This window comes from Atractosteus spatula, chromosome 28 (assembly GCF_055471065.1).
Source record: "Atractosteus spatula isolate fAtrSpa1 chromosome 28, fAtrSpa1.hap1, whole genome shotgun sequence".
Taxonomy (NCBI): domain Eukaryota; kingdom Metazoa; phylum Chordata; class Actinopteri; order Semionotiformes; family Lepisosteidae; genus Atractosteus; species Atractosteus spatula.
In genome coordinates, this window is record NC_142733.1 from 7,377,130 (window position 1) to 7,400,665 (window position 23,536).

A 23,536-nucleotide genomic window follows, 5' to 3' on the forward strand; every position below is an offset into this window, starting at 1 on the left:
CGTGACCCTCTCTCTGTCTCAAGCAGCCATCATGGACGCTAGCCGTGTGCAGCCCATCAAGCTTGCTCGAGTAAGAAAACTCTCCGTACAGTTGCATTTTCTTGTAATTTCTTAACGAACGAGACGTCGAATGAACTAATTGAATTCTCAGCTATCGATTCTGTTTCTTATATGATTTCGAAAGCGGGTATAGAACTTACTGTGACCCATCCCATGTGGCCGGGACGTGTTTGGGGCGGCCCAAAGGAATTAACCACGCAGTAACAGTGGATTGAACAAAACTGTACCGGGTCTGCTGCACTGTAGTTATATCTATATGAGACTTTGACATGTTTATCTATACATACTTTGTATTGTACTGCATACGGTACCATATTTTAAGTATATAAAGAGGAAATCGGTTGTTTGGCGAATCCGGTTACGTGTGCTCTGCCATGCTATTTACCTCAACCATGCGGTGAAAACGATCAGAATTACTTAAGATCACTTTATTGGCCATATACAGTTTCCTGTATTACGAATGTGTCTTTCCCAACTTTCTCTCGATGAGACAGACAATGAGAGAAGATTGGGAGAAGCATGAATTTATACTTAATATGTCGGATTATTTCATGCTCCTTGTATGATGCTCTTGACGTTGGCAATCTTCTAGCGCTGCCTGGCGCTTATTTCTAGCTGTTCCTTTATTTTTATATTACGCTGACTCGGTGAAGTATAATCGTTTTTGCAGTAGCCTCTAATCCACATCCCGACACGAAAATGTTGGGGGTCTCGCCTTCGAATGCACATCTTTTACGTTTTAAATACTGCTTAATGCATTGTTCTACGTTAACGCGCACTCTTGCTTGAAAATCATAAAAATGTATTCAGAGTAAGGAACTCTCTGCGATATTTTCGTAAGACGCGTTTACATACATCATTGTTTTTTTTCAGGTGACCAAAGTTCTGGGAAGAACTGGTTCCCAGGGACAGTGTACCCAGGTGAGTGATTGAAGACTAACGATAGAGAAGTGTTGTCCAGGTTAAAGACAACAGTCATTCCTGACGACTATGGGCAAGGCGTTAGGCCAGATCAAAGCACTATACACAATTAATCAAGACTAATTTACTACCTTTTTATCAGTCCAGTGAGTTTTTTTCCTTTGAAATCTTTTCAATTTGTTTAGGAAGGAGGCTGGAAAAGGTACTTGGATGTTTTCATGCATGTCTCCAAAGTCCAGATGGTCTATAATAAGTTTGCATTCATGCCTCTACCTCTGTCTTGTAAGGATATAATGTGTTCTACAAACCTGCTTTACAATTAATGAGATGCTCAGCTTTGTCGTTTGCTTTTTTATTTTCATTTGTTTAAAATGTAGAACTACTGATGTCTTGTGCATTCAGTGCTCTTTTCCTAGATTTAATGGGATGTGGAACATCTGGAGAATTGTCTTGTCTGGTTGACTGTCCTTGGGTCGGAATTTTGTAGTGGTTGAAATAACTGGCCACTTGTCACTCTGTTAAATGAGTCTTGGATGATTACGTGTTTCATTTAAAAAAAACACAGTCCAGAGGTTTGTTACATGTAGTGAAGACCAAAAGAAGGGGGGAAAAAACATCTTGTGCAGCATTCGTCTTCTGTTTTAAAATGTTTGGAGTTTTTAAAATTAAAAAGTGCGCTAGCCTGCATAAGTTCCTTGTGTTGAGTTACTATGATGAGTTATGTAGTGTGATTGATTATTTAGTAGTGAAGAAGATAAGCAGATCTTGGCCTTCCCCCCCCTCCCATTCCCAGGTGCGAGTTGAATTCATGGACGATAGCAACCGATCCATCATCCGGAACGTGAAGGGCCCAGTAAGAGAGGGAGACGTTCTCACCCTGCTGGAGTCGGAACGAGAAGCCAGGAGGCTGCGCTAGGAGGTAGTTTACACCTGCCAACGGCTGGGGCAAGTGGGTCATGGGGTTCAGCTGTTGGGCAGAGAATATGGGCGTGGAGGAAAGACTCAAAGGCTGAAAAATTGACTGTGGGTAGTAAAGAGTAATGGATTCTTTACTCATATTTTACGGTTTACCTTTGCATTCAGTGCATTATCTGTTACCCATTTTTCAAATGGGTGTTATAAACTGGATTTGCTGCATAGTTTGTAACAAATTTCCTTCTTTGCTTGCAGTTCCCTGTTCCAATAGAAGACATGCCTGCATTGAAAATCCTTTTGTGAAGAGGGCACTGCATATTCATCTGCAATGTGATCTGTGTACAGTTTGACAATAAAAGAAGGATAAAATATTTGTCTTTTCCAGTATTTAAATGTTAAGATCACCACTGGTGTTGAATGTTTCTAACGTACAGTTCAGGGACTGTTGGCACTATGAATTGCTGTAGGATGGCAACGTGGCAAATAAGTTCCTTTTCTTTGGGGGGGGAAAAAAGGGTCAGACTTTTCTAACAGTACCATTTGGGATAGATTTTTTACCATCTCTTCCATTTCAGTATAACATCATTAAGTAAATATTTATTTTAAAACAAGAATATGAATATACAGTGCATAACAGTGCAGAAGTATACATTTTGGGAACTGCAGTTTACATTGTAAAATTGGAACTTAGCAATTCATTTTATTGAAAAGTAGCAGGGTGTCGTACATTATCTGCTTGTTTTTTTTTATTTAAAAAGGCACTTACACACTAAATCACTTTACATAGCAGTAACATTTTCTTTTCAAGTTGTTCACTTCAGGTGTAATACAATCTTCTGTGGTGTTCCTGCAAATACTGGGTTGGTTTAAAAGTTAGTAGTATTACCACTAATGGTAAACCTAATATTTATGGGAAGTATAATTTGTATCTAATATTTTAAATATGGATACATGTTTCTAAAGGCACTTATACATGTTGCATACAGATTATAGACTTTTTCAGTAGAGTTCAGAAAAGTTGCACAGGGCTGGCGTCCAGTTGCATATGCTGCTGGGAGAGGGTGGGTAGTTGGTGGGAAGTCTGAAAAGCCAGGGATCATTTAGCTGGTGTGGCTTCTTGTGGTTATTTTCGAGGTTCCCTGCAATGAGAAGAGAAAACAAGCATGTGTGTTGAGGCCAATCTGTTATTCTAACCCTTACAACAAAAGAAGCCCTATTCCTTAAGGCTTCTGTGATAATGAACAGTTTGGTAAAAAGCTAACCCTAAAACAGGCTTGTGAAGATGAGTGGCTTCACAGACCCTCATCATTAATCTTGAATTAGCTCATGTCCATATAGGAGAGCAACACTGGGGCTGTTCAGCAGAACTAAGCTTAAATGTGCCATCTTCATCAGATGATGAGTGTTCATTTCATCATCCAACAAAAGAGATTGAGAAAATATTTACAATGAAAGAGACCACTTTACACAGCCAGCCATTTACGTGAGCAAATCGGCAAAAGTCCCAGCTGGGACTGCACCCTTGACCCTCCCATGACTTTTCCAGAGCCCTCCTCATTACACCACACTGATGTAATGCTTAATGTGGGGGGAAAAAGTCTTAAGGGACCAATAACCAGGCTCCACCTATGGAATTAAAGGAGGCCAAAGGGGAGTCTGGGCTGTCGAACCCAACAGTGAAATGAGGAGATGAGTACTGCAGATGCAGGGCAGAGGAACAACCGAAGTTATGAGAAGTGGGGAAAAAGAAGCTCAACAGCATTAGTTCCAGAAGCCAGACTACTTACAGCTGCTTGAGAGTTGGAGTAGTTCATGTGGGCGTAGAGAAGCACAGCAATGTCATTATGGGAGGCCTCGAGGGCTATGGAGAGGGCGTTACTGCCGTCCTACAGTGCGAGAGACCACAAAGTGAAACATTAAAAACATTCAGCATCATCTGAATTTTTTTGCTGGGTTAAATACTTGATGATATGCTCAGAACTGGTATTGTACATTCATAAATACCACTGCCAGTCCGAGGCCTGACAACAATCAAAGGGTAAACCCATGCCTATTGCTCATAATCCACCCATTATACTGGAGCTAATTGCTTCTGTTTCAACACTCGTCAGATCTTTCCTCTCTCCCACCAGGGCCCTACAGCTGTTTCCTTGTGAAACTCAATCCACACAACTCTGATGGATGTTGAAATATTTCAAATAATGGTGCTTACACAGATTAGGCAGCTGTAGATGGCAGAATACAGACTCTATCAACTACAGTGGCTAAAAGCCACCATCATCATCTTTAACCCGTCTTAAACTTTTGTTTTTATTTCAATTCTTTGGTTGTTAAACTAGCCAGTAGTGAGTCAAGATTGTTTTCCCCATAGGAATCTCACATTACAATTATGCCATTCCCAAATCCTACTGACCAGTCCATCCCTTTTTTTTCCTGTACCCGTCATCTTTTAGAAATTAGTAATGTTTTAGTTTTTCACCAGGGGCTCTGGTTACCCTGTAGCCCTGTAACATCGATTGATGCTATTCACCAGGTTCCAAAAGCTAGCTTGCAAGAAATCAAAACACAAAACACTGGCAGTAATTCTCAAATTTCAAATTCCCATCTCCTTGAGGCATTCATCCCCTTTCAACTGAATCCCAAGTTTAACTTGTGGATTTTCTTTGTTCTCTTGTGGTTTGCATTACACCTACAAATATGAGGAAAAAAAATCACAAGAGGGGCAGAGGTGATTGAATAAAACTTTCATTGTGGGGGGAAATTACTGTAACTTTTTTTTCCCCCCGCTCACATACCACTGGCAGAGAGAAAGATCACCATCTCAGTTTAAAACAAGAGCATTTGGAATTTTAAGGCTGCATTCTTGTCTCAACAAGTCAGGACAACAGAACGACAGTACAACTTGGTCTAAAAAAGCAGCTTATGATTTAAGGTTCTGGAGGGGGGGGTGACTAACTTCTGTAGTCTTTATGGAAGCTGACAAGATTTACTGTCGATAATAAAAATAAATCCTGTGTAGAAAGCACCTGGCATTTAGTCAACTACAGATCAGCTGGGGATCTCTGTAGAAGGAGGAGACAGGAATTGTTATTGATTTATATTATTCAGTGTCTTTGTGGCTTCTGGAGTCAAAAGGTTGAATAGTTTATCATATTTTAATGTTTCACATCAACGCTCCCATCTTAACTGCTAATACTTGTCTGGATGTGCATTCCAATCCCTTGTCTTTAGTTCAACCCTTACGTGGTCTGGCTAAATTGGAAAGAAACAAGAGAAATCCTTGTTCCACTCATTACCCCTCCACCTATTTTCTAACCACGTCTTCCAATTCAGGGTCGCGGGGGAGCTGGAGCCTATCCCAGCAGGCAACGGGTGTGAGGCAGGAGACACGCTGGACGGGACACCTGTCCATAACGGAGCTCTGATGGACATGCACACACTCAACACTAGGGCCGGTCTTCCCAGAAGCCCGTTAGCCTACCAGTATGTTTTTGGACAGTGGGGTAGGGCTGGGGGGGGAACCAGAAACCCACACAAACTGAACAGCCAGCACCCCAGTTCTAGAATTAAGCCCCAGCGCTGCTCTGTCGCCCACTGTTTCTTTGAGCCCTTAGGAAATATTTTCACTGACTGTCTGAAAGCATGAGTGATCTGGCTCGGAAAGATCCATTAAAGATGAGTACCACACAGGAATAAGAAAGGACTGGCTTTGCTAGCGAAACGGCGAGCGATCTGACACTTCGAGAGACCAAGAATGGGGAACCGGGGCGCTACTGGATGTCTGTGCGCGGTCTGAAGTCCGCTGTGCTCACGTTGTCCGCGATGGTGACGTCGCAGCCCGGCTGCTCCAGGAGCAGCTTCACGATCTCGGCCCGCCCGTGCTCGCTGGCGCACATCAGGGCGGTGGAGCCCTCGTCGTCCTGGACGTCGACGCTGGCCCCGCAGTCCAGCAGCGCGCGCACCATCTCCTGCCGTCCGTGGCTGACCGCCAGCATCAGCGCGGTCTGCCCGGCCTGCGCACCAAACACCACACGCGTTACTACGCCGACCGCCGTTCGTGAAACTCCAGCCGCACGTGATTTCCATCCTTTCGCAGTTTCTACTGTTTTCATGAGGGTAAAGTATTGGAGTGTGAAAGCAAAGGTGGCTTAGTGTTTCACATTAGGAATGTATAGGTCTTGGAATTCTAGTTTTGAAAACTTTTTATTTAGCGATGAAAGGATTTACCAATACAACATATATGAAGTAAAATAAATTTACTGCTTTCATCTTTCCATTATATCACTTTTCTATAATTAACTACATTAAGCCAGCATAGATGGGAGGTTACATATAGAAATACTATCAGCAAAAACGCATCAAATAACCAACAATCTAGACATAAGACTGCTTCATCCTCTTGCACAGAACAAAATCAGGTCTCAATGGGGCCACAAACCCAATCCAGACTAGCCACTATTTGTTTAACCTTTCTGCTTGCAGCATTAGAGAAAAGGTGATCTTTTCCATTATATGAAACTCCTTCACGACAGCAGTCCACTGTTCCAGCGTTGGGGGTTCTTCAGTGCAATTTTTCATTTTAATGCTCTCTCTAAACTGGCTTTAAAATTGTTAAATCTTAAGACAACCCACTTTGGATCACGAGGTCCCTTCTCTAACTAGTTGTCAATTAATCGGTTCTTGATCGCCTGTTATCATTCTTGGGCTCAGGTTGAGCCATAAAAATGTTCATCTTCATGCAGCACGCAAGGCCGACCGGCTCTGCTCCTTGTTTGGCAAGGAAAGGTCAGAGGGGACCTGGGACCCCCCCAGTCCCTCCTGAGCTCACCTGGCTGGCTTTGGCGTTGACGCTGCCCAGGCTGAAGAGCTTCCTGACCACTCGCATGTCCTCCTCCTCCTTCACAACAGCCAGGGCAGCCAGCATGATCGCGGTGTACCCAGCCTTGTTCTGGTGATCCACATTGCACACGCCTGGGGAAACAACAGGCACTTCAGCAACACCGTGCAAAGCTGTGGTTAAATCCATGACCCATCAGCTCCATGGTCCTTATTCTCATTAGCCCATTTTTATTGAATTGTTAAAGCCAAACTAATTTAAAATAACTAAAATAATGTCCCAGTTTATAGGAGAGAAATATAGAGAGGATAAATGGTGACAATTAAACACTGTAGAAGCCACAAATGAATTGAAAAAACTTAGACATAGTACAGGAGTGAGCAGACACGCCTTGTCAGTGACACTTCATGTAGACAAGTGGAGGGATGATACATGCAAGTGGCAAAAATGTTAAACATGAAGAAACTTTGTATATAAAGTCTGAGCTGTTTGCGTTTTCCATAATGTGATAAAGCAATAATAAGGTATGCAGAATGTTAGGATAGAGATTAAAAACATTGTACTACACCCTTATAAAACATCGTTGAAGCCTTGATTGGTCTACAAAGTTGCTTCAGTTGAATACTTGCATTTTGCTTCTAGTCACAAGCTTGGGATTTTATTTCACTTACAGAATACAGCAGTTAAAGCTCCAGCACGTTCAAGTTACATTTCAAAGTATTTAAGATAATGAAGCGTTCGATTGTGTAATTGAGGGCTCAGCTGGAACAAAGACTACCAGGTGTGTGTGGCTCACCAGGACCAGGATTGGAAACCGATGTCATCGGCGCAAAAATATTTTTTCATGCTACATTTCCCAAATTTCCTGAAATGTTTCATTATTTTTAAAAAAAACCTGTGGTGCAGGACTTCGCTGCGCCAACAGAAGTAAGACCTTAGCTTTCCAACACGACTACCGTTCAAGATCCAGGACTGGGCACTGTGCAGGCACACAGCAAGGCCTCTCTCACTCCACTGACCGGTGTCCAGCAGCAGTCCAACCACAGTGAAGTTGGAGTGGGAGACGCTGTAGTGCAGCGCCGTGTTGCCGTTGCTGTCCGTCATGTTGACCACGTGGCGGAGCAGCGCGGGGGACACCTCGGAGAAGGCCATCAGGTAGTCGGCCACACGGGAGGGAAGGGCCGTCTTGGCGCTGGACACGCGGAACCACTCCTGCTGTACGGTGTGTGTGCTCGAGAGCTACAGGACGGCAACACACACACACACACAGCGTCATTCCAATGGGTCTCCTTCTGCAGCGCTCCGAGAGAATAATCTCAGTCCCATCAGCCCCGGAGGGCTGACCAGGACCAGTGGCGGAGCCAGGAACTTGTATGGGGGGGGTGGCGCCTTTAAATATTCCTTACCCTCTAGAATAGAATGCACTACTAATAGGTGTGCTGCTTACGTGCAAAAACTGCTGTTCTTCTCTGCTCCAGTTACACTGCTGACCCCTGTTTGACCCCACGGGAGAGGTGGGACTGATACGCAGGCCAAAGCCAAATTCGCACGACTTTCATGAGCTGCATGGGAACCATCTACAGCGGTCTACCACGGATTCGTGCACACTGACCACTTACCCTTTTAAGCACACACTTAAATATTAAGACATCGTGTGATCGTTTCCTACCTTTCTGTTTATTTTGTTGGTAAACCTAATGGCAAAATGGTATTTTAGGTAACATCTAAAATGGGATGGTAGCTGGACTACGCCCCTGCTCAACACTTGAAGCTCATGAGAGCTCATGAGCTTCAAGACTGTCCTCTGAGATTATCCATTGTATTACAGAATCCAATGATAAAATCATCAACTGTCTCAAATCGTTTGAATACTGAAAATTTGTGGAATTACCTTCTGGATTTTTTCCGATGACAGACATGCTGTTGGGGATCGTTTTGAGCAACAGGCAGTTCTCTACAATAGCACAATACAATACAATAACTTTGTTCACAAACCGAAGAAGGATAAAAAGGGAAACGCTGGGTCACCTACCACTTCTTTGCTTTTAAGCGCGTTGATGTCATCATTGAGGTGGTTCTTCAGAATGAGACAGGCCTCGCGCATTTTCTTACTCAGCTCAAACCTTCAGCACAAGGAAATTCTTTTCAGTTTGAGCACATTAAGTATAAACTGAATTTGTGATGAGGGCGGCTCTCCCTGCCCCTTGGACTCAACCCCTCTCTCCCTGGACAGCAGATAAGCCCTCAACACACAAAGACCAGGTGCTCTGCCGTGGTGATGAGCACGCTCTGCTCCTCCAAGAACTCAATTACTGCCACCAGCAGGCCTAGAGCCGCACAGAGCACCTGGTCCTGTGCTGCAGTGGGATTCTGTCTCCGCACAGAGTGCACACTCTAGCTTTCAGAGGTGAATGATGCCAGCTGTAGAGTTAAGCAGCGTTGTTTACATTTGCCGGAGTAAACGGACTGGATAAATGCCATCCACCTGGTTTCTCCTCATTAAGATTTGATTGGTTCTAATGACCAGACTGCTTACCTTTCAAATATAAATGACACATCAAAACCCAAACCTAACTGGATTCCCAACTAGTCATACCAATCTGTATTTCAGCGTGCAATACTTTGACTAAAAACTCTGCATTTTGAGATGAATGTTTGCAAAGTCGTATGTGGGTTGTATGCTCAAAGCTCCTGCAGTTCTGGAGGCCACAGTCAGGGGGCTCACTTTTCTTTCACTGCGCTCTGCTGTCCCTCCTCGCGCTCTGCCGCAGGTTCCTCCACTTCGCTGTCGCTGTCATCCAGGTTGACGTTTCTCTCATCCTCTGAAGTGTCGATCAGGGCCCCGTCCTCCCCCTCGCTGCTGTCAGAGCCCCCCCCACCGCTGCCCCCAGACGAAGTCCCCTCCTCTTCCTCCCCATCCTCCTCTTCCTCGCTTGAGGTCGACTCGTACCTGCAGCAGGGTGGGGGAGGGATACACATTCATACCCTTACGGTCTTTCTATAGGCAAGAGTCACAAACCAGCCAAACACATTTTCAGGCCACAGATTGGGTGACACAATTAAAAAGAACAACTGGCACTTTGTATAGGCGCTCTTCGACTGTGAGAAACGTCAGATTTACAGATGGAGAAAATCTGGATCCAGTTGAAATTTGACGGATCAATTTAGACCCTGCATTGTGGCATGCTTGGTATTTGCTGGCTGTGGGAAAATTCCAGCTGTCTGTCTATCTTGTTGAGATGTTGATTCACAACATGAACTCCCCCTGTTTTGCACCAGACTCCTCCACACAAATGCTCAGAACAGAGTGCTGCATGATGCCCCTGGAAATGCTGAGCCAACAGCTTGCTCTGAGGAACCGGTTACCAGATTTCGCCACAAACTCATGCAACTAGGCTTGATGCTTTCTCTGTTTACACGTAAGGAATGGATGATGCAAAAATAATCACTACATGATTAGCCTGATTAGACTGCTTTGATGCACAAGCAATTATCTTGTAGGTTTAAAAAAATGTGATTTGAGTCTCTAAGCCCAAAAGATCATTCCAAATAAGGCATTAGGTGAAAAAGGTTTGCTTTGTACAATGTTACAAGTTTGAGTCTGGATTGTCCCTGTGTTTGCTTTGACAATGTGGCAAAACATGGCAGGTTTTGGGTAGGTTGGCCAGGGAAAGTAGGGTTAGATATTCTCAGAGCTGTCCAGGAAAAAGCAACTCCTGGAACCCTGCAGATCAGCAGTGACATCACTGAAAGACCTCCAATCTGTGCCAAGTCTCCCGTCAGACACTGTAGAGCCTGCAGTGAGCCGACAGGTGGTTCAATGGGTGGCATTTGCTTGCCCTGGGTCTTATAGGAATGGGATATTTAAGAAACAATAGGCGATTCAAAAAGAAGTTAAAAGTAAGTAAAAACAAAAAAATACAAATCATCAAAAATGAGTATGGAGAAATCATTTCAGATTTCACCATGAAGTGAAATCCTGTTGGTTTGAAATCTGTAAATAGGTAGCCATGCCTCACACAGCTGCATAAAGGAATGCAAAGCAAAGGCATTTTCCAGCTTAAACCCTAAATAAACTAACCAGAACGATACTGCATGTTTAACAAGAGCTGGCAGACCAGGGCCTATTGGAAGGCTCCTCTGAACACAGATGTTTTGTCATAAAGTGATAAAGAGCGATAAGGATCTCCTCGTTCGTTTCGACTCACCCCCCGTTGAGAACCCCTACGAACTGCAGGCTCTTCCTGCTGCCAGGCTCTCGTTGGGCACTCCCATCTTTTCTCTTCATGATGGACTTCAGGACACCTGCAAGGCAGTGGAATCGCCACAGAAGACAGTGTAGCCTTGGGTTTCATACCCAAACCGAACTAAACAGGCTTGTCAGTCTGAATGCAAAATGATTTTTTACATTAAAAAAAAAATCAAGAAAAACAAACCTTCCATTTTCCAATATACACCATCAGTCCCAACACAGATGTATTCAGAAGAGATATTTTGTAGCTGTGAAGGACCGAGGAGGAAAATGATAGGACTTCATGGGTAAAGCATTGAGCAGCCACAGATTCACATGCAATTGGTATATTGTTTTCACAGATTTTCTATCTCTAAAACAGTTACACCGCCCAATTTAAAAGGGTGAAAATGCCATTAAATTCAGAACTGTTCACCTATATCCAGGTGCACTACATCCACAAAGAGGGGTACCACCCACCTGCAGCTGGGCTTAGGGGTACTGGTACCACTTCCTTTGACTTTCTTCTCTCTGCCACACAGACGGCCCCCAGGCTGGATATGGCAGTGTGCCCTGTGATGCTCACTTGCCTTCGCTTCAGTACAGCGGCAGGAGCTTTCTGCTCGCCACCCGTCTCTGGTCCATCTTGTTTCTCCCACTGGCTCCCAGTGCTAGTTACTGGGACAGCTTTCCTGGCTTCCCCTCTTGACTCCGTTTGAGTGTCCCGGTTGATCTGCTGGAGAACAAACTCCGGGCCAACTCCCACATCCTTCAGCTCCTGTCGGCACTCCACGGCTATGCTGCGCCTGCGTTCAGATGCCTCCACTGTTCCTCCTGCTGCAGTACTGGTGAGGGAGACCACAGCTTCCACCAGCACACTAGCCGTCTCTGGCTGGGCCTGGATACCCTTCTCCACTGCAACCTTGGACTTCCTCTCGTCATCCTGCGCTCTCAGCGCTTCCATTTCTTTGTCGACTTGGGACAGACGGCTTTCCAGCGCTTGAATGGTTTCCTGCTGGAACTTGATGGTATCTTGCAGGGTCTCGATTTCCCGCTCAGCCTCAGTCCTCAGCCCCAGCAGGGACTCCATGACCCACACTGAAGCATCCTCCACTTCTGCTCTGGCCTCGGCTCCAGCTTCGCGCGTTTCTCTTGCGTCTGTTCCCACTCCTTTCTCGCATGCTTCCACGGCCTCCGTGCCCACTGCCACCTCCTTCGTTCCCTTGCAATAGTAAAACACACCTTCCTCCAAGGGTCTGTCACCTCCCACTCCCACTGACTTTCTCTCCACCACCGTGGTTCTCTCCACCTGCTCGCTGTTCCTGTCCTCCCTTCCTCCTAGCCTCTCCGTCAGCTTTCTTAACTCCGCTATCTTGCTTTGCCTGACATGGCTGGATGCTGGAGGAGGCCTCCGCTGAGCCTCTCCCTCAGCTTCCTCTGCACTGCTGTTTCCGACGCTCAAGGACCTCTGCTGGATACCTGCCTCTCCCCCCACCTTCTCCCGCAACGCTGCCTGAAGCTCCTCTTTCTCAGCTCGCAGCTTTGCCACCTCTCTCTCCAGCGCTGGCACTCCCTTCACCCTTTCTTCCATCTCTTTCAGCTGCCGGAGAGCGGCGGCCATCTGCTCTCGGACAGTCTGGAGCTGGTTTGGTGGGATCTGGGCTAGTCCAGTGGAGGAGGTGCCCCCAGAAGCTGGGGTGCTCCTGCCAGAGTTGTGAGGGCTTGCTCTGGGCCAGATGACCTGCGATGGGCTGGGAGAAGATGAGGGAAGATGGGGTGGATGGGGGTCTCCCGTGGGGGCTGAAGGAGGAGAGGGCTGGGATGAATTAATAGCTACCCTTCCCGATTGCTTCGATCCAGCTCTCGGAGGCTCTGCAAGTTGGAAACCCGACCCATTCTGCAAGTGTGACTGCTCCTGCTCCAGCCGTCGGCTAGTCTCCAGCAAGGTTCTCTCGACTCTAGGGTTGCGAATTGGTGGCGGCGGTGGTACTCTCGGACCAGCTGAAAGTGGCGGGCTCGTCAAGGGGACGGGCGAGAGGGGGAGCGATTCCGAGGGAGCAGAGATGGTACGGTTTCGGGGAGGCGGCACGGGAGGCACGCGACCCTCTTCGCTGGCAGAGGAGGACAGAGACTCTGTCGAAGTCCAGCCACTGGTATGCCCACCTCCCCCAGGGCTCCTCCGAGACAAGGAGCCAGATTTCGAGCTCCGTGGGCCTCGGCGGGGGTTAACAGGCGCTCGGCGGAAATTATGGCCACTCTCAATTTCTTCCACATACTTGAGGAAGTCCAGATCTAGCTGGAATCCATAAGGGGTTTGGACAGAGTAGGAACCTCCCTGGTCTCCTTCCTCCTGGGTACTGTAGAGGAATGGAGCCCCCACATCTGTTAAGGACAGACACAGAGACAATGAATCTTACTGCAACATTCAACCAGACCCTGGCAACCAGTCATAAAATCACTACAGAGGGATGCAACAGATTTTTACAGTCACTTACCAGGGAGCTTCTGGTTCAGTTGGACAGACTGGGTCATCTTTGTTGACCAGGAATTTCCAACAGCAGCCCCGGCAGTGTCTGCTTACCACCTGAAAAAAAAAAAGCTGACTGAACCCGACATCCTGACAGCTTGCTGCTATGCTCAGTTTTTGCAGAGCCTGTTGTGCAGGTTAAAAATGACATCATGCACCTGCACATCCCACAGTTCCACACAAAATGAAGCCCCTTTTCCGCACTTATAATTTCCTTTATTTGTTTTTTTCTGCATTTGAAATGTACAAATAGATTTGGAGTGAACAGTCAAAACATGCATTTTGTCAATTAACTGATATTTTTTAGAAAAGGCTACAAGACCAATTCTGACAAGAGACTCCCTTGTTGAAACAAGGACCCCACCGCAGACAAATGCGTCTGAAACCCTTACCTCCCTCGTGCACCCTCACAAAAAAAAAAAAACATACAGCCGTCTCCTCCAGCCTCCTGCTTTCACCAGCTGGGCCCAAGTCTTTGCTCCTAATGATGGTCGCTTCTGTTGTCCCGGTTGATAATGGCAGATCACAACATCCCCTGAGAGAGACAGGACAGACAACAGGCACTGTCAGACCAGGCCTGCTGCAGGCCGGGGGAAAAAGCACACACTCCTTTCTGTTCCTCTCCAGCCCCAGGCACATTCCAGAGCATGCCTCCTTCTCACATCCTACCACAGTGACCAGGCTAGGACTTGCAGAAGGTGCTCCTCAAGTATCTCAACAAGGGGGCACGACCAGGAAGACAGCCAATTGCAATAAACAGCCAATGTTCACTTTACGGTTTTCTTTTCGAGGGTGAAACTTCTGAAAGGAATTTGATCCCGTTTACTTGTTGCCACAGATTTGCCCCAGGAAACAGCCTTACAAAGTAAACAACACTTGCAAAAACAAAAGGGGCAACCAGCTGGGGAAATCTCTTTCACATCCCCTCCAGAGTTATCAGTGACAGCTTGCCGAGAAGAAACGCAGTCCACTGTCAGTGGCTGTAATTTGTGTGGTGTCAACATCTTGACCTCCAGGCCTGTTCAGGCTACTTGCTGGACAATGTAACAGTTGGGCAGTGGAGATCAGTCAGCACACATGACTTCAAACAGTTAATAACCAGACTTGTACATCAATTTTTTTTAGGGTTGAGGGGGAGCTGGAGATGATCCCGGCAAGAATTGAACCCAGGGCTCCAGCTTCATGAGGCAGCAATGCTAACCACCGCACCACCCCTGCACTATCCTAACTGACTAAACCTGGTGCAAGTTAATGAAAGAGATGGCATCCAGTTCAGCAGTATTGCTTGTTCAGGAATTCTGCATTCGTGTGACACACCAGAGGAGTTGCTCAATGTTTTGGAAAGCTGATCTCATGCCTTCAGAAAGTTTTTAGTTTGGGTTAGAGAAAGAGCACACACACAGAGCTGTGCAAAGCTGTGAAAAGTCATCCGAAGGTTGAGGTGTTTAAATGTGCGCTATGCAGAGAAAAAAAAAAAACACCCCAGCCCCTTCTCAACACCCCCATCCTCCCTCTCCACGAGTGAGCCACTGAGATAAATCAGTTGTTTCCTGAAGGGAAGCAGCTTCATAACAGCCCTCTACCCAGAGGGACTGCTCCTATTGTCCTGCTTTCAGATGCCGGGCCTATACCTGCCAGAAAGCCCATCGTGCGGTCAGAACCAGCTTCCTGACAGCCAGGGGAAAACAAGGGAAGTGTGCGCCGAGGGCCAAAACACACGCACGCACATGCGGTCCCGACTCGCACACTCCGTACCAAGACGGACCCAAAAGACACCTTCACAGCAGACGGTTTGGTGCGTGTGGGGTGCAGAATAAACTATAATAACCTGCGACAGCTCCCAGAGAAACCCAAAATGGCGTATCGTCGTGTACCCCAGAACAGCTGACGAGCCAAGACGCGACCCCACTGCAGTCAACGTCATCTCAACACCGGGCCTCCCACTCCCCCGTTCTGCCCGCACAGCAGACGCACAATGGCATGTATTCACTCCTCACAATGAGACAGTTATGCCGTTCGGCAGCAAAAAAATGCCGTCGGCAAATTTTCTGAGGCTTCCTTGTTCTGTGGGTCTTTCTGAGGAGCAGGGTTCAGAGCTCAAAATGTCACTGGGTGAATAAATCTGAGGGGGCAGACTACACGTCAAGGGGATACCATCTGAGACCCTGGATAGCTGAACCCCACTTTCTAACCCAGGATCCACATACAATGGAACCGTTTCCCTGATAACTACATCGATTTTCACCAACTGCTTTGAAAGCCTCAAATCGGCACAATAAGAACAGCAGCAGTTCCCGATATACAAGCATGATACCTACTTAAAAAAGTACAGAACTTAGGGGACAATCTTTTGACTTGGGTCTTCTCTCACGTCATGAAAGATACGAGAGTCAAAAAGGGAGTTTGTTTTTCCAAACTAGAACACTAGATAAAATCTACCTGAATATGTTGTCAGGGAAGTGACCAATTTGGCTGTCTACTTTCAATCTCATTTATATAACTGGACATTGCACTGAAGCATTCCGAAGTCTGATCTGACCCCACAACCTTCCAATTCCGAGTCCAGAGTGCTAACCCCTGCTCCACACAGCCATTAGGAAAATGTTTCCGAACTCAAATATTCTTGCCTGAGAAATCTTGAAAAAAATAACAATGGAAAGGAAATGAGAGAGGTATGCGTTTCCTTTTACAAAGGAAAGGAAATATCCATTGTCTTTCCAAGCGTAGCAGAGAACCATTGTTTGGACTTGAACCTTTTATAAACACGGATTTCACTACTTTCAGGATTTTTGTGATAACTTTCATAGTGCCTGTTAACCCATTGCAGCAAGGAGAGACTCCAGTATGGGTGGAGGTGAAATCGTATAATTCTCGTCTACTGAAAGGATGCTACCATCTTTTTTTCTGAACTGGTTTTAACATACTGATGTGAACTTACCCAGACCTTCACAGAACAATGTCTTTCCAGGCATCTATGCATACGTCCCATCTTAAACTACAGCTGGATCTTAAGTAGAAGTTGCCAACTCAGTTTCATCTCTTCAGATCTTGGAAGCTAAGCACAGTTGAACCTGGTCAGTACAGGGATGGGAGATCTCTAAGGAAGCCAGGTAGCTGCTGTACACGATGTTGGCGAACTAGAAGGTGGAGCCCTTCCCTCTGGACAAAGTTTCATACCAGTGCCCCATCACTCTGGTAAACCAAGGCTTTATCTACTTGGGCTTTAAAAATCCCATGGCACAGTCAAAACAAGAAGAGGTGTGAACCCTAATGTCCATTATCTGGCCATTCTAAGGCTGTCAAGCTTTTCTACCTGATCTTCTCTGCAGTGGGGCTGCCAACACATTAAGAAGCAGTAAAAGTCACCAAGATAGGTGCTGGGCTTCAGAGGTGTACCAATTATGACCCAATTATCTGTAAAAGACTTTGGGGTCCTTTCTGACGGAATTTGGTCCTACCATGGATGGGGCACCAGTCCGTTGTAGAATCCAAGACAGAACCAAAACTTTAGAGCAGACAAATCTTATCCGCCACGACTTTGGGAAGTGGGAGGACACTGGGGCTCTCTGCATTATCCCCTGTTAGAGTGGGTTTTCACCCAAACTTCCAAAGCCTGATTCCAATTCAGAACCTGGGACTGAACTGTCCCATCCCACCACCTGGGTCTGCTAATAGACATTTATGTAAATCGACTACCTCGGTCATTTATAGATGCACAATTTCTTTTCAGCACCATCAAAAATGATTTTATTCACAAAGTCTTCAGTTAAGAGTTAAATACAGCCTTGAGGTGCTTTTCCAGAAAGGGTGTAGAAGTCAGTACTGTCATGTATATCTTAAAGAAAAAAAAAGAAGTGATCCTGTAATTGTCTCTCCACAGAAACAGGCTTTAACTTCTTCCAAACAGACATGGAAATAAAAGATGATCACACAGTGTGTTCCAAATCATGATGTCACAGCGCACTGTTGTTATTTTAACACTTGCTGCGAGAACACCAGATGTTCGCTTGCTGTGAAGCGCACACAAACACACAAACGCACTCCCCTTCATTCAAATTTCCAGAAGGCTTGAAAACTGCGCCAGGAAACTTTTCAATATCCTGGAACCCCCCAGGCCTATTAATGGCCCTATAAAAGTAAAGATTATATGTGGCAAGTGAATGTTTCTTGTAACTGTAAGCTAAATGATAGGCACATAAAACCTGATTTACATTAAAAACAAATGAACGGCTCTGCCAAAAAAATAATTCTCACTGGTAGACAGCATTGCTGGTTTTAATCTGACTCAGCTGTTTGTTTTGCTTATTTTAGGGCGTTTTGTTCCAAACTAGGCATTTAAATTGGGAAAAGAGTTTCATTATTAAAACAACAGCCAACTGTCTTTCATTTCAATATCTTCTGAAAGTTATAATCTTGTTTTGTAAAGACTTAATTTACTGCATTTTTTCCCCCAGTGATTTTGAAACAGGAAAATGTGCAAAAACATCGAACACAAAAACAAACTTCCCATCATGATAATTCACCCACCCAAATAAAAGCACTTGAATATTTGTCTGACAGCAGGCTCAGCTGTGCTATGGCTGCTGACAGGCAGGAATAGTTTTTCAAACTAATGCAAAAAAAATGGGGTTAATTTCTTAATTTCCCATCTATAGCAGCTGATCATGGCTTAAAAAGAGTATAAACAGCAACCCGAGGTGACAGATTCAATCACAACCCTCCCCAAGTCCTTGTTGGTCAAGGAGTTTATTTTTAGGCTGTTGTGAACTATTATGTACCTACATCTTTATCTCTTACTCTCATTAGCTCTCTGCCTGTGACACAGTGCAGGCAAGAGAACAGCAAATAGCCCTACAGGCGCCAAATATTTTTCCTAATTTGATCTACCAATGAATAACTGTGACATTTAATAGAGAGAGGAATGAATAAAACATTCCACATTTTACAAGGACATACCAAGTATGAAGCTTTTTTACCAACGTGATTCATGAAGTCCACTATTTCTGTTTTTTCCCTTTCCTGGTCAAATGCTGCAACTTAGAAATCAACTGCTCAGTCACAGCACTGCCCAGAAAATGCTGATGCGTATTGACAATTATTAGAAGCATTGCCCCCCCCCCCATTTGAGAAATGAATGAAATAAAATGGAAGATGTTTGCCTGCACGTCTCTGGAGAAGAGGAAAAGGCTTATGCAGTTTTAGCTAGAAGTTTGGTTCCAGGTTGAATCCTAACAAATGAGCTTTCAAATTACCACTAACGTTACAATTCATCATGGTGACACACCATGGTAACACGGGAAATTCAAATAAATCAATGAAAACTGTACTCGAATCGTGTACAGTATTCATGCTAAACAAAGTCATGAAGAAAGCCTTCTGGTGATGCATTCAGTAGACATTTAAGCAGTATGAAACAAAGTAGAAAATTATGCAAATAGGTTATTCATTTACACATATAAATACTGCCCATATTTAACCATAAAAGTTGATCCACAGACAGAAAATGGATAAAAAAGCATGCCTTTTCTGAACAGACATACAATTCACTTACTCTTAATTCTAAGATGAGAAGCTGGTAAAATATGGAACGAGTTTAACAGTGAGTGGCATTGTCTGTGCTCTAGCAGGGCTCTGCTGGAAAAAAAAACAAACTTGTACATGTGCAAAACAAGAACCGCCACATCAGCCTTTCATTATCTTCCTGGGTCTTGCAATTAAAAAGCTCGTAATATCTGTAATGGCCAGCGCAAGACATTCAGGCATTTCAATGGGCAAAAACAAACCGTTTTCTGCAAAAGGCACTGGAAAGATTAAGAGAAAGAGGGAATGATGTTCATTCCGAATTGAACACAAACCCATCACTTTCCCATCGTGGAGGTAAGAACAGACCTGGCACAGTCAGTGGTCGGGCAGACAGACTGTTTCATAGGGGTTAATATCAAACATCTGGAACATCATGAACTACACAGTAATTGGGGGTGGAGCCTGTAGAAGTACAAAGAAATTGTAATCCTGACTGCTGATCCCAAGCCAGATGGAAGTCAATTACTCTAAGGCACAGACACCTGTGTGCCCAGGGCTGGATTTTAATTGCACCTTCAGTTTTTTTTTAAATAATATCCTTGATGTTAAAGCAGGAGCCCTCTTTTGTTTCAGTGCTTTTTTTGATTAAAAAGTTTTTTTTCTAAGCAATCAAACCTAATCTTTCAGTCAGCACCCTCAATCCTACCCTCCTCCACCACCACCACAAGTGCTTACAAACTCACACTCCCTCGTTTCTCCATCCTGGGAAAAAAAAGACAGCCTGACTGCAAGAAGCGATAAGCTCAAACTATTTCAGTCCCTGATCTATCCAGCCCATCACGATAAAGAGTGTAGTGTTGCCGGTGCCAAGCTATTTACAGCCAGTTTGTCCACTACCTGTGGCCAGACTGATAGAGAAGACGAGTTTCCCCCCCCCCGTAACCAATAATCCAGAAAACAAAAGCCCCAGTTTTTAAAGCAACTCATTGTCAATAAGTGTTGCATTTTGTAAATATTAACAGCAATAAATCTGGAATCGCACACTTTCGGCTGCAAAAAAAAAAGGCATCATCTCTAATGCAACAAGGATTCAGCATCAAGGGCCTTCATCAGGTCAGAATATAAAGGAAACAAGCTTTCAGATTGTTGGCACAGTTGGCAGCAGAGAGATTGGATGATATTTGCAAAGGCTTTTAGAATTCTTTTCTGTACATGAGCACGTTGTAATAAGGTTTACAGCATTTGGATTCAAGTGCCCTTAGATACTTCTGAACATGCTTGTGCCCAGTGCTATCTCAGACGTCCATCCAATGCCATCTTATTACAAGGTAATAGACGTGCTCCTCTTCGCCACTTCCACTGCACATCTCCGGATAATTCACCACCAGCTGCTTAGCAGGGCTGAACTGGAGCAGAGAGGCTCCAGGCCTCACAATACATCTGAATCTGTCCCACAGCAGAGCTCAGAAGGCGACTGGTTGTGCACTATAATGGTTTACAACATGGGCAAACATTTAGTGTTGCATTTTACACCCCTGTGCAGCAGTATTCTGCATTGGGGAGGACAGGCCGATGTCCAGGCCCATCATTTCCCAGGTCCAGACACGCGCAGGTGGAGAGGCTCGTCTGGAGACCACCCAACCCCATCGCCAAGCCCCTCTGACGAAACTCTGCCCCCACGCAGCGTGGTCTGTGGGCAAGCACTCGGTCAAAAAGCCCTTGTCTGGCACAGCTTAAAATGCACATCTATTTAACAAGCTCAAATGGTGCAAAGTAAAAACCGTCAAAAGACCTTGTTTCGAATGCATTGTGCGTTTGCTCACTACTGCCTCACAAGCTCCAGACCGCGCGTGGCCACCTGCCACGCCTCTCCATCAGAGATGCAACCAAGTATTTAATGTGCGTCTGACGAAGTTCTGCTTTCCACACAAACAGGGGCCAGAGAATTCACCCTTAGACACTGACCGTATAAAACCAAACATCCGTCAGGTTTTTAACCACTTCACCCAACTCAGGGTCATGGGGGAGCCAGAGCCTATCCCAGCAGGCAATGGGTGCAAGGCAGGGTACACCCTGGACAGGTGCCCTGCGATGGATTGGCATGAGAGACCCAGGCACACACACTCAGACCAGGGCCAGTTTTCCCTAGTTAACCTACCAGTAGGTCTTTGGAACGTGGGAGGAAACCCCTGCTAACCTGGGGAGATCAAACAAATCCACACAGACAGCGCCCCAGGTCCCAGATCGAACCCAGGACCCAAAACCAGTCATTTAAAGGTGAAACGCAAATCTTATTCGAAAGACGATGAATGCATTCATCTACATTTCAGTTGCTGTAAAACTATACATAACCAAAATAAACATTTAGTCTGAGGTATACGTGTATATAAATGCCTGTATATGAAAATGCTTGACATATTGAGATTTTTTTATTGTATATAATGTTTTCGGTTTAGTGTTAAATCCGAAGAATGAGTACAGCAATCACGTAACATGTTTTTGGACAAGACTATACATAATGGAGACCAGGGAGAATCTCCATGAGAAGACCAATTATTTCTGCATGATCAGCTACAGACCCGAGCAACGACAATCCGGAATAACCATTGCTGCACGTAATGAAACCTGTTTTTCCAAGGGCAAAACAAAGATAAAAAACCCATCAAATAAATCAAAGCCCTGAAATGCGTCGTGTAAAGAACAGGGGGTCTTTAAGTGCGTTTCTGTTCCAGTCGGCTCACTAATTGACGCAGCCTCCAGCACGCACCGCACGAAAGAAGTTTTAAACGCGTCCTTAACACATATAGGTCAGAAATACCACGTTATAAATCCTACATGTGCAGCTCCCAGAATTCTTAACCAAAAAAAAAAGACTATAGAACAAGCTGAAATGTTTCTAGAACAGCATGGAGCGCTCGTCCTCCCAGCTGAAGGTGGGCGTTTGCCTGAATTTACTGCTCGCCCAGGGGAAACGGACATTTCCCGCAAGCCAGCTGATCACAGCTGAAAACTCGCACCCGCACCAAGGGCACACGGCTCCCCGAGGCGCGCCGGGGCTCGAAGCGTTAAAAGACGCGCACACAAGCTTCTTTAAGCCCTAGACTGAAATCTGGAGAGATCTTAAATTACAGAGCTCTGGGTTTCTGGCACAACCTGGGGCTCCTCCAGGAAAAGACTGCCACAATGCAGTGGTTTCCTTTAAGAACGCATTACGCATCCGTCAGATCGCTTCACCAAGAGAGAAACGGGCGCTTTTATTAATAAAAAATACAAATACAAACACAAACTTACTTTTGAGGAAAGAAGTTAAAGATGCCGTTCTTAAGCCGAAGTACCCATTTTATCATCCCTTTTTTACGCGCAAATCTATACGTATACCGCTGAAAATCTATACGTATAAAATCTGAGTTATTTATCCAATTAATCTGAGTGATTAGGCGTTACCATACGGGAAAAAATCGTCTAACTGCTCTGCATCCGATTCAGTGATCACCAATGCTATCCGCTCCTTAAGACACTATCCTTTAACTGAATCAGTTTACATTGTAAAGAGTCTCACAGAGCTTTGCCTTTAAGCACCTTCTTCCAAGCGCCTGTTTTTCCTCAGCAGAAATTCCAGGGCACAATCGCTGTAATGTGGGGAAGGAATCGCCCTGAACTACATTCTTGATCAATATTTTCTCCGCATACGCCCAGGGTGTGAAGTCGAGCTGCGTGTTCAAATCCACCTTGTTTCCAATCTGTACGGACCTTGAACCCTTCCATCTTACAGCAGTCGAAGGATACAGGGAGAGAGGGAAGTGTTGCCTGGCTCACCAAATGAACAGTAACTTTTTCCCCCCCTCCAGCGGCTCAAGCCTGTTGAGGCACGCCGCATGATACACGGCGATTATCGGCTTACCTTTCGCGGTTTCGCGATGGACACTGCGAGTCAGAGAGGTTCCTCAAAACTTCATGTTCAGCGGGGCACGAAAAACAATCGGCAGGCACATCCCACCCTGGAGTCTGCACGGAATACTCCTTCAAAACTTTCTGACTGCGTGACAGGCGGAAGGTCGGCCCAATTGTTTGGCGCTGTATGGTACTTCAATGGCCAATGGCTGGGGATTGCGGGGTGTGTGTGTGCGCGCTGCGAGTAGTCTCTGGCGGCGCTGTATCTGAGCAAGCCGAGCCGCCTAGGAGGGAACACGGGCTGCTCATTAGGCGAAGATTGCAGTGGTATTTCTAGGCTTTTAAGCCATGCACGGTTGATTCTGGCGCTCAACTAAATCGGTTTTTCGTATGCATGGTTGATAGTCATTAGAACGGGTCCTGCTCTCTTTATGAAGACGTAGTCCGTCATTTCGCAAAAGAAAGAAAATACTGTAGCGATCTATCGAGTTTTACAGTACGGCTGTTGCATAATGGCAACAAGCGATTCGGTGATCTCCGTTTGCTTAGAACACCAAGGCTCTCAGGAAGCTTCGCACCAGTGTGACCCAGGGAGTCACTTTCACACCCGAGTGTGAATCTGTACAGACGC

The 23,536-nt window shown here is 45.4% G+C and overlaps 2 protein-coding genes across 3 annotated transcripts; one reads left to right on the top strand and one right to left on the bottom strand.

Annotated features, from left to right (window-relative positions):
- The first annotated feature begins 7 nt into the window (after positions 1–7).
- Positions 8–2,267, top strand: rps28 (ribosomal protein S28). The gene is made up of 4 exons (XM_088907666.1): positions 8–70; positions 934–981; positions 1,775–1,900; positions 2,152–2,267. The coding sequence occupies exons 1-3, from the start codon at positions 32–34 to the stop codon at positions 1,895–1,897; spliced, it is 210 nt and encodes a 69-aa protein (XP_088763792.1). The 5' UTR covers positions 8–31; the 3' UTR covers positions 1,898–1,900; positions 2,152–2,267.
- A 208-nt stretch (positions 2,268–2,475) lies between these two features.
- On the bottom strand, positions 2,476–23,536 carry kank3 (KN motif and ankyrin repeat domains 3). Of its 2 annotated transcripts, XM_088907664.1 has the most exons (12): positions 22,916–23,536; positions 13,884–14,026; positions 13,460–13,548; positions 11,445–13,346; positions 10,942–11,038; positions 9,459–9,683; positions 8,766–8,856; positions 7,753–7,972; positions 6,725–6,867; positions 5,709–5,909; positions 3,684–3,782; positions 2,476–3,035 (listed from the first exon to the last, which is right to left on the bottom strand). In XM_088907664.1, the coding sequence occupies exons 3-12, from the start codon at positions 13,494–13,496 to the stop codon at positions 2,997–2,999; spliced, it is 3,054 nt and encodes a 1,017-aa protein (XP_088763790.1). In that variant the 5' UTR covers positions 13,497–13,548; positions 13,884–14,026; positions 22,916–23,536; the 3' UTR covers positions 2,476–2,996. The 2 variants fall into 2 exon arrangements, with proteins under 2 accessions (XP_088763790.1, XP_088763791.1); XM_088907665.1 differs by lacking the exon at positions 22,916–23,536 and having other exon boundaries at positions 13,921–13,998.

Bases quoted from the DNA above. Each gene is read 5' to 3' on its own strand.
- rps28 (XM_088907666.1), top strand. From the start codon at position 32: ATGGACGCTAGCCGTGTGCAGCCCATCAAGCTTGCTCGA. The intron at 71-933 runs GTAAGAAAACTC...GTTTTTTTTCAG, and splicing joins AGCCCATCAAGCTTGCTCGA to GTGACCAAAGTTCTGGGAAG. The intron at 982-1,774 runs GTGAGTGATTGA...TCCCATTCCCAG, and splicing joins CCCAGGGACAGTGTACCCAG to GTGCGAGTTGAATTCATGGA.
- kank3 (XM_088907664.1), bottom strand. From the start codon at position 13,496: ATGACCCAGTCTGTCCAACTGAACCAGAAGCTCCCTG. The intron at 9,684-10,941 runs GTGAGTCGAAAC...ACCCTGCTGCAG, and splicing joins GTAGGGGTTCTCAACGGGGG to GTACGAGTCGACCTCAAGCG. The intron at 5,910-6,724 runs GTGAGCTCAGGA...TTTGGTGCGCAG, and splicing joins TCAACGCCAAAGCCAGCCAG to GCCGGGCAGACCGCGCTGAT.